This window comes from Carassius auratus, unplaced genomic scaffold (assembly GCF_003368295.1).
Source record: "Carassius auratus strain Wakin unplaced genomic scaffold, ASM336829v1 scaf_tig00045489, whole genome shotgun sequence".
Lineage (NCBI taxonomy): Eukaryota > Metazoa > Chordata > Actinopteri > Cypriniformes > Cyprinidae > Carassius > Carassius auratus.
In genome coordinates this window covers 19,899-30,855 of record NW_020526906.1, presented here as the reverse complement: position 1 = coordinate 30,855, position 10,957 = coordinate 19,899, and the positions used below count along the sequence as shown (strand labels likewise).

General features: G+C 39.4%; 1 protein-coding gene across 1 annotated transcript; it reads right to left on the bottom strand.

Annotated features, from left to right (window-relative positions):
- Window positions 1-496: 496 nt before the first annotated feature.
- Window positions 497-10,507, bottom strand: LOC113087910 (kelch-like protein 8). The gene is given in 12 exon segments (XM_026255663.1): window positions 497-1,281; window positions 1,283-1,382; window positions 2,406-2,413; window positions 2,415-2,608; window positions 2,723-2,882; window positions 3,230-3,398; window positions 5,212-5,323; window positions 5,697-5,840; window positions 5,916-6,102; window positions 8,742-9,290; window positions 9,367-9,557; window positions 10,397-10,507. Coding segments are annotated over 11 exon segments (1,815 nt in total). The 5' UTR covers window positions 9,535-9,557; window positions 10,397-10,507; the 3' UTR covers window positions 497-1,257.
- Between the last annotated feature and the right edge of the window lie 450 nt (window positions 10,508-10,957).

Below are 10,957 nucleotides of genomic sequence, written 5' to 3'. Positions count from 1 at the left end.
CAAAACACAAAAATGTTCACATGGGAAAATATGCTAAAAGAGTCGACTTCAGGAGATATATCTAACAAACATACTGCTCTTAAATCAGCAGGTACAGAAAAACAGCTACAATTGAAAGTCGTTCTGTCATAATAAAGAATAAAGTTGCACAAATGTTAAATAATCACTTATGAATATATTTAATGTTGTTTCACATCACCGAATGCAATATTTTAACATCTGTGACACCACAAAATATAAAAAACATTTCAACAATATCAACATTCAACAGCAGATCTCAAATATAATCATATGGACATGCTGGAGTCCAACCAATTACAACTGAATAAAAGCAACAATATGAACGTTTTACAAATCTCAGAAAAAACAAAAGAAATTATCTTCAGGAAAAATAAGATTCGTCAAAGAAAAACCCACCAAAGACCTATTTAAAAACAAAACCTGTATTCCCTCAATGCATAATGGATTGGTTTCAAAAATGTAATAATTTTTGTAATAATGTAAAACAGTAAACACAAAATCAAGCCAGAAAAGCTTTACATTTGTAATACACAAGCAACATAAACAAGCATCTTTGAGCTTCTCTCGGCTCATGTTTGGCAGTGAAAAAACACAACAGAAGCACAGTCCTTTATCACACATCATCGCTCCAGACGGTCCAGCACAAATATAAACCCAAAACCAGTCTAGATCCTCTGCAGGGTTCCATTAAGACAGTCTGCTGAAGTCATAAATGAGACGTGGCTCACAACAGAAGTATAATTGCGTCACGTTAGAAATGACTCTGCTCGTGCTCATGGATCTCTCACTTTATCTTGATCACTGTGATTGTCCTCACGCAAACAAACACTCGGTTATAGAATAATCTCTTTTTGATCATTCTTTGTGTCCTGAAGTCATAAAATAGTTTTTTTTTTTTAAGTGTGTGCATTTATAAAAATCCTAAAAGTCATTCTGCCAATCAAACACAAGAATGATTTACTGAACTCATGTCATGGATATTCAGAGGACTGAACATCAATTCTGATTTCTGAGCACTATAATCCGTACAAACCACCACATACAGGGATCGTGTGATCTCACTGCTAAAAAAAAAAACAAACACTTTCCACTCACAAAATTCAAGCTAAAACACAAAGTTTTCTTGTGGTGTAGTACACAGAAGATTCAGAGCCACATTACAGGTGAAAGCAGGTGTTTGGTGTGTAATTAGGCTGAAGCGTTAGTGTTGTAGTGTGTCAAACTCTGACGATGTAGCTACATACAGTCAGCGACGTTACTGGGAGCCCTGGCCGACGTCTCGAATCTGACTGATGTGAGTGGAGCAGACGGCGACTCCAGCTCCGGCCCGACAGTGAGACACAGAGCCCACCAGCTCCCATCTGGTGCAGACACACACACAAACTAATTACATCTGAACTTAATCACAACTAGGGCTGTCAGAATAGCTGAAAAACTCAATTCGAATTTAAAATGCATAATTTCAGTTAGGGTGAAGAAAAGCTTTTTACTTCTCTTCTGAGGCCTCAAGATAGACATCGAGCAAAATATTACTGCACGTTTATTCAAAGCATTAGAATACATGACTGTGAAAAAACAATATTTAAAATAATTTTTATTAACCAATTATTATTAAGTTGCTTTAAGAACTAACCAGCATCATGCATGCATGCATTGTTTAATAAATAAAAAGGGCAGAAAACCAGTCACACAGAATAATTTTTTTTCATTTAAAACATCAGATGCAGTGGGATGGGGAACAAAAACCCAACATAAAGTCTCGAGATATTTTTAGAAAATTAAATACATTAATTTTACATGTCTTTCTAAACATGCGGCTCTCTTGTGCGAGACGCGAGTCCAACGGTGTCCCTCTAGAAAATGTGCGAAATATGCGTTCTGTGTGAACAGCTTGGTTTCAGTTTTGATGTAAACAAGATCTTCTCAACATTGATGTTCTCTTTTTTTTTTTGTAGTGGCTTCAACTGGATAGGCTAACATAACCTTATAAAGCAATGCCACACACATCGTCATCGCATCTCGTGCGCCACTGATAAAGATCAAGTATACTTCGGCCGTCCACACACTATCTGCATTATGCCCTTTTCTTCATCCGCGTGTTGGCATTGTTTGAGACTGCGGACGGTGAGCGTACACGAGGTGAAAGATGAGACAGTAGCTACTGCCTTTGAAAGTTGTGTAACACGGCTGTGCGCGGGGAGATTGAATGGAACAGTACCGGGGCTCATAAGGCAGCTTCCTGCACACTTAAAATTAGAATGCAACGTTTTTGCATTCCAATGTGGGTTTTTATTTTAAATTCGACGAATATTCAAAATTTGATTTTTTTTTACAGCCCTATTCACAACCCATCTTCTGCAGAGATGTTCAGTTTTATATCTCACCTGTTCATTCCGGGGCTCGAAGGCCTCCACCGTATTCAGGTAGATGTTTCCATTGTGGCCCCCCACTGCAAAGACACGCCCCATCACTGTGGCAACGCCGACTCCGCCCCTGGGCGTGGTCAACTCCGCCACATACTCCCAGTGATTGGTCCTGGGGTCGAAGCGCTCCACTGAGCTCAGCGGAGAATTATCATCAAACCCACCTTCAGACAAACACACATCACATGAAGCTCACAGATCTCCCTCCAGCAGAGCGTAGCTGAGCCTGGTTTCACATCAATCTCAAATTATGAAGATGAACAAATTCTGATTGTTACCAACAACGTAGAGGCATCCGTTGAGTTCACTGACACCGTTTCCAGCGCGCCGCTGCCCCATCTCTCGCACATCTGTCCATTTGTTCAGATGAGGATCGAAGCGCTCCACGCTGGACAGCGACGCAACACCGTCATTTCCCCCGACCGCGTACACATAGCCCTGTTGAACACAATCAAACCCATAAACAGAAGGAACAGAAGTCATTTACCCTCTCAAAACAATAGATGTGAAAGCTCGTCTGGGCTGGTGAATATTGTGTACAGTCAGGCTGGATGATTCAGTTAAAATAAAGTTATGATCTCTGAAGTCGTCTATATTACACAATGAATCTCTATTGATTCACGTTGATAGTTATTATGAAAGGATTTACCAATGTGTAGGAGAGTTCATTCTCTTTCTATTTTGTTTTATTTCTACAATGGTGTATAATATACATATGAACATGGCAGTCTATAAACAAACAAGTGTACAATGGTGTGTAAGTGACTCCTGATGAGGTTTTGTACCCCGAGTGCCACAGATCCCACGCCTCCTCTGGGTGTGTTCATAGGAGCCACGGCGCTCCAGCGGTCCGACTCGATGTCATAGCGCTCCACATCACTGAAGCAGGAGTTATCATCCAGACCTCCGATAGCGTAGATGGGTCCGCCGAGAGCAGCCAGCGCGATCCCCCTCCTGCCCAACACAAACACAGGACGATATCTCACTCTGCATGTTCAGCTCGGTCTTCTGTGTCAATACTGGGGTGGAGCGTTTCAACTCACACGGTTCGGTTTGTGAATTTCAGAGTCACGGTTAGGTATGTGCTCTACTTAAAGAAAAAATGTCAAATAAAAATAAAGAAAATAAGAATAATCTAACTACAAGCAACAGCACCTGCTCTCATCATCTGATCGTGGGTGTATCTCTCTATTAGTTTTATTGGATCTTAGTGCTGCGTTTGACACAATTGACCACAACATTCTTTTGCATAGACTTGAACACTTTGTTGGCATCAGTGGAAGTGCATTAGCATGGTTTAAATCATACTTATATGACCGCCATCAGTTCGTAGCAGTGATTGAAGATGTATCATATCGATCACAAGTGCAGTATGGAGTACCTCAAGGCTCAGTACTAGGGCCGCTACTCTTCACGCTTGACATGTTACCCTTGGGAGATATCAATGTTAGGTAGATTATTCCAGAGTTTAGGCGTCAAATAGGAAAAGGATCTGCCGTCCGCAGTTGATTTTGATATTCTAGGTATTATCAAATACGTCCACGTTTTTTTATACCGTCTATGATATCAACATGTGATGTTCAGGTCTCACCTGCGCATGCGAGCTATCAGCACTCGGGTGATAATGACGTAAAATACTGCTCATATTCGGCATACAGCATTCACATTGAACAAGACTGAATGGTTTGTCCAGAATGTGCATCCATCAACAGACATACATTAGCAGAACCCTGTTTGTCAACGTGTTATTTATAGCAAATTGTTTTACAGATAATTTATCAGATTTAAGTTGAAAAGCCGTCCCAGCGTGTGCCGAACCATGTGTGGAGTTGCTGTCATAGTAACTGGTCCGTAAACTCAAACCTGCTCGAGAGCAGCTTATTTCGTGTAAACAGGATTAGATCGCATCTTTTTAAGCAGAATTTATTTTTTAAATCCGTCAACTACCACCACTACTTTATTACTAGAGTATCCTACTGATCCATGGAGAGTCATTTAAAATAATAATCATTTAAAAATTAAAAGATAACATAATAATGTTGTGTAGTCTACAATACTATAGACACAGCCAGTTTTACTCACTGAAAGATTTATTCATCATAAAAGAATTACTTCATAACTGTATTCAAGTCTTACACACAGATAATATAGAGTCGTGGCTTAATGGAGCAGGAGATGCAGATAACAATATCTTGACCCTTAAGAAACTTTAATGCTGCCACATAACAAATCTGTTCAAATATAAAATTAAAGCTGAAATATTAATTGCTAATTACTACATCGAAATAAAATTTAAAGCCTGTAAAAATATTAGAAGCCGTGACTTTAAATAATTGGAATTCATGTAAAAAATGCAAATTAAAAACAGTGCACATTTCATTTATCTATCATAACATTTATGTTGTTTTGTTCATTTGGCTGTTTCTTTATAAAAATCCAAAAATGTGTCAAGTTTTTCGTCAGGTGTCTTTTTTTATTATATGATGTCATTATGTCACTATCATGCCGCCAGCCAATCGCTACACTGCTGATCGTGGTTTCGAGTATCGATACATAACCCCTTTTAAACCCAACCCATGAACGCGCGATTATCTCAGATAACTCAATCCAGTTATACTAATCATCAACAACAGGTGTGTTTGAAGATTGGAATTAGCCAGACCCTGATTAGTGTGATGATATCATCTTGGATGTGAAATTTAATCTTGGATGTAAGCGACGTACAAAGAAGGGACCCAAAGTCAATGAAAGCTTGTATTCCTCATACCGTTTAGTGTTCATGGAGGCTTTCATCATCCACTTGTTGGTGTGTGGATCAAACATCTCCATGTTCCCGAGGTGCTCGTTGCCATCATGGCCTCCAACTGCATAAACTTTCCCTATAAAATTATGAATGTGAAGTTTTATTCTTATGTTAGAGTCATTTATTGTAAGCAGAAGGTTCCAGTATTCACTGTAGCTTTTACTTGTGTACTACTTTGTCCCACACTGACAAAAATTCTAATAATAATAATAATAATAATAATAAATAAAACTGGTTTGTTTTATAACAGTAATAATTATTTAACCAGAATTGGGTTAGGGATGTCCTCTATTGACATAAATCAACACCCTGATATTTTGTAAAAAGTGGTATCAGTTCATCCCTACTTTAAAACACTAGTAAAGTAAAAGTCAAGTAATAAGTTTTTTAATCCCTCTGTAATTCTCCTTAAATCGTTGTTTTATTAGCTTTTCATATCTCTTTGTCACCTGCTACTGAAATCACTCCCACGTGTCTGCGTCTGCTGTTCATTTCAGGGCCGAAGAACCAGCTGTTTTTACTGATGGAGTAACACTCGATACTGCGGAACGGGTCTCCGGATCCCCCTCGTCCCCCGACGCAGAACAACACACCTGTCGGGGGGTTCTCTGTTAGACACAGCAGAACAACACAAGAGAGCAGGAACAATCACGGCTGTATCTCCTGACCTGCGGTGTGCTTCCGGGGAGTCGTACGGATCGAATACTCAAAGTCAGGAACGCTCTTGTTGCTCAGGTGTAAATGATAATTTCTAGCTTCATCCAGAAGGTCTCTGCAGCTCAAATTAGCCTTGATCATCTCCTCTTTAGCAACAGTGACTGTGAGGAAATCCACCGGCAGCAGAGGAAGACGCACCTGTGTGAGAAAAGCCCATCAGAACAGACTTTTAATACATTTGTTGACAACATTAGCTTAAAAAGAATCCAAGCCTGTTTCTGAAATATGATGTTGGATCTGTACAGCGCCACCACTGGCCACAAGCTGAAGCTGGATCCGACAGAGTACTTCTGAACCGCTGCGGTCCGGTCGGGACATAAGAAGTTTCTTCGCTCAGACAATCCATCTCATGAACACTTAACTTGGCCGCAAACGTGTTAAACTCAACACTATTTATACATTTATGTATTGTACATTGTTATATCCTAATTACATATTCCATTTTTATTCTTTCTATTATCTTTCTAGCAGTGGTGGACGAAGTACACAAATCAAGTACTTGAGTAAAAGTACAGATACGTATAGTAAAATATTACTCCAGTAAAAGTAAAAGTACTCCTTTTTCAATTTTACTCAAGTGAAAGTACAAAAGTACTCAATTTTTTATGTACTTAAGTAAAAAAGTACTGCAAGATAGATGTTTGCAATTTTACATAGGCTACTTAATTTAATTTTATAATCCTACTGCTCAAAATACCTGGGATTTTTTCCAAAATAACCACTATATGGAGTCAAGATATATTTTTGTTGTTGATATGGACTACGCTGATGAGAGTAATGTTCACTGTGAAGCTTACACTGTGATGTACCTGAGTGAAAACAGACATGACCATCTGATCTTCACCAGTAAGAACAAAGTATTTTAAAGTTAGTTGTTTTACAGAACATCAAAGTTACAGTACAGACCAAAAGTTTGGAAAACTCATACAAAGAGTTTTCTTTATTTTCATGACTATGAAAATTGTAGAGTCACACTGAAGGCATCAAGGGCTATTTGACCAAGAAGGAGAGTGATGGGGTGCTGCTCCAGATGACCTGGACCACAGTCACCGGACCTGAACCCAATCCAGATGGTTTAGGGGTGAGCTGGACCGCAGACAGAAGGCAAAAGGGCCAACAAGTGCTAAGCATCTCTCGGGGAACTCCTTCAAGACTGTTGAAGACCATTTCAGGTGACTACCTCTTGAAGCTCATCAAGAGAATGCCAAGAGTGTGCAAAGCAGTAATTAAAGTAAAAGGTGGCTACTTTGAAGAACCTAAAATATGACATATTTTCAGTTGTTTCACACTTTTTTGTTATGTATATAATTCCATATATAATTCCACATTTGTTAATTCATAGTCATGAAAATAAAAAAAACTCTTTGAATGAGAAGGTGTGTCCAAACTTTTGGTCTGTACTGTATATATGACATGATAATAAGGCCTGAAGTTAGGAAGAACATTTTAAGGAAAAAAATAATAAAAAAAAATTCATAATGATTTTTTCCTTCTCCAATCTTGTCTGTGGTTTAAAAACACCCCTGGCCAAACGGGGTGCATCTCTTCCCACTGATAATTACTGTAGTTACCATGTTCTGAACATCACATCCTTTCTTTTCTAACCAGATGTAATCTATCTATCTATCTATATATATGTGTGTGTGTGTGTGTGTGTGTGTGTGTGTGTGTGTGTGTGTGTGTGTGTGTGGCTGAATAAAAATATTTGGACATTTATAAAAATTACATCAACTTAGCACCAACAAGCTTGTTAGCTAGACAGTTAGCATCAGCTAACAATATTTACTTATTTTCAGTACGATGAACATTCATGTCTGTCTACTCGTCTAGTTTATCCAAACAATATACATATGTATAACGTTACTGTCGATAAACAATATAAAAACAGACGTCACATAGGACATTTTAATAAAACTGTTAACATTACGGCAGCGGTGAATTTGAACATGCATGAGTTATTGTATTTAATCTGTGTTGTTTTAAGGTTTTTGTTGTTGTTGTTGTTTTTTTTTTACCTAAAATTGATGTGTCTGCATCGTCTGCACTCGAGCATTTGAGTGGGCTTAAATAGAGCTCTCTTTACAACGGATTTAGTTCCCAAACAACTGACAGTTTTGACCTAAATATGATTTTCAGTTACAATAATTAATCCAAAATTTCGACATAACTTACTTTTAGCAACATCAGACGCACGCGCGCTCACAAGATCTCCCGGTTCTTACTTCTGGTGACTCGCACTAAACGGTTCATTTGAATCAGTGAGTGGTAGACTCCAGAACAGCTGCAATCGGATCATTCTAATTCGTAAACGAATCGTTTGGTGCGATTCGCGATCCGATTTAAAAGTTTCTTTTGAAAAGACTCAGTTCGTTCATGATGAATCAGACACCGCTTCTGAGTGTCGGAGCACGTGATATATTATAGGGAGTAACGATATGTTTTATGAAATGTAGTGAAGTAAAAAGTACGATTTTATGCTTTGGAATGTAGTGAAGTAAAAGTAAAAGTTGCTCAAAATAAAACTACTCCAGTAAAGTACAGATACTTGAAAAATTTACTTAAGTACAGTAACGAAGTAAAGCTACTCCGTTACTGTCCACCACTGCTTTCTAGTCACTGTCATTCTGCAAATACTGTGGAAGCTTGTCACTAAAACAAATTCTTCGTATGTGTAAACATAGCCTACCTGGGAAAAAGGCTCTTTCTAAATATAACACTAAAAAGTGGGTGTGAAAATAATCCCAACAAACTTCCCATCCCAGCCCTGAGCAGCCAACCTGAGACATGATCTGATCCAGCCAGACATCATGGTGTTTCTGATTGGCTTTAAGCCATTTGACGGCGGCGTTGTACACTTGAGTCTCAGACTGAATGTTCAGGTCACTAGAGGCCAGTAGCGTCTTGAGGTGCTGCGGCGAGACGCAGATGAAATCCTCACACTCCACCACTTCACTGAAATGCTCGCATGCGTAGCGGTCAGCCATGTCCATCAGGTCCACCCTGTTGTGACTCTCTGCAAAGGTGCGGACGGCCAGACAGTTGGAGGGGTGGAAGTGTGCTTTCATGTATTCACAGCAGGCCCGAGCGATCAGCTCCACCTGCAGGATACACGCCGCGTACAGCAGCGGCTGGACGTTATCCACCGTCAGAGTCAGGCGCGAGGAGTACGCAAAGAGCACCAGGTCCTGGATGGCATCGGCGTCGAAATCTCGTATCTCAATCAAGTCCTGTTTGGCCTCGGCCATATCTGAGAGGAACATGGCGCGGAAGTACGGCACCACGCAGGCCAGAACCAGTTTGTGACATGGTATCAGTCTGTTCCCAACCTGGAGCGAGAAACAAAAGGGAGAGACTTAGAAACAGAAGAAGCTGCTGTGAGACTATATTCACGGTGTCAGATACCTTCAGAGTGACGTCACACAGCTCTCCGTTCTCATAAAACTGTCTGAGGGAGTTGTGGAAATCTTTCCAGGCCTCTTTAGCCTCGAACACGAACGATCCGTCCGCGTCACCCTCGCTATTAGACGGCTGCGACGAGCGTTTCTGCTGATTCCCATGTTCTGGCACCATGTCTTGCTCACACACACCGACACCTGCACACACACACACACACACACACACACACACACACACACATTCAAGAGAACATGATACTCAAGCAGAATGAAATACATCTCAAAGGAGAAGACCGTTAAATCCCATGATTGACATGCTATTAGCTGTCTCTGTTAAATGGCACTTCTGAATGAACTCTGTGTTTGCCGACATGGTCCTCCACACACACACACACACACACACACACACACACACACACACACACACACACACCATCTTTGTTGCAGAACCACAGTTCAGTTATTCTTTATACTGAGCAACAGACTCTTATAACTCTGTGACTCAACTAGCTCATAACAATCATAATCATATCATCTGATAATCATTGATCACATGCAATGAAAATAACTGTACTATACTATATCAAGTACTATAAAGAATTAATAGCAACTTTTTATATTTTGAATGCTGGGTAGGATCACATATGACAAACTACACTTTATCCCCTCAAAAACGCTACACAACGAGACATATAGATATATAAATATCTAAAATAAACGAGATAAACACTGGCAAAGCTATTGCATGCTACCAGTTAATGAACCATTTTTGTTGTTTTTATCCTATAAGTAACTGCTTCAACGCTGTTTGTCATTTTTCGTTAATAAACTGCATTAAAAGCCTTTTTATTTTAACACTTTTTTTTTTTTTTACTATAAATTGTGTAACGTTAAGCTAAATGTTTAAACAACCAAAACATGACAGCATGAGCTAAAACGTCAACACAACAAACGGGACGGATTCACGAGCAGGAAATATCAGAGATGAACCTTATTGACTTTAAGCAATTCAGCAAAATTAAAATAAAATCAATTACATGCGTGAATTGGGTGTTTTATCGATGTTTTACCGCATTTTCAACAGCCGCACTTCCTCTGTGGACGGATCGAGGGCACTTCCGCGTTCTGAAGCACTATGAACTCTGGACCTTGTAGTCCAAAACATTGAAATGCTTTTACTCTGTCACGCAGGGGCGGTGTTAGGGGTGGGCCCCGAATGTTTTAATACCACCATGCCATCAATGAGTTTTCATGCCCAATAAAGTAATTTATATTAGAATTTAAATAAATAAATATCTCACGTCTACAGTGTCTGTCAATTTTGCTACAGTTGTCATTCACACAGACAAAAACCGCCCACTGAGTCTAGTGCTTCTGACTGACATGAAACTGGCCAACCATCGATGAGCGTCTGTACGATCCAGCCAATGAAATGAGATCTTTTGGAGGCAGGCGGTTTGTTGGCGTGTAGAATTTTACTAGATCAATTTATTTGAAAATTAAAATGGATATTTTAAAATTCTTCTTCTTCAAAAAAAAAAAAAAAAAAAAAAGGAATAAAACACCCCCAGCCAACACTTGAACGCCAAGATACAACA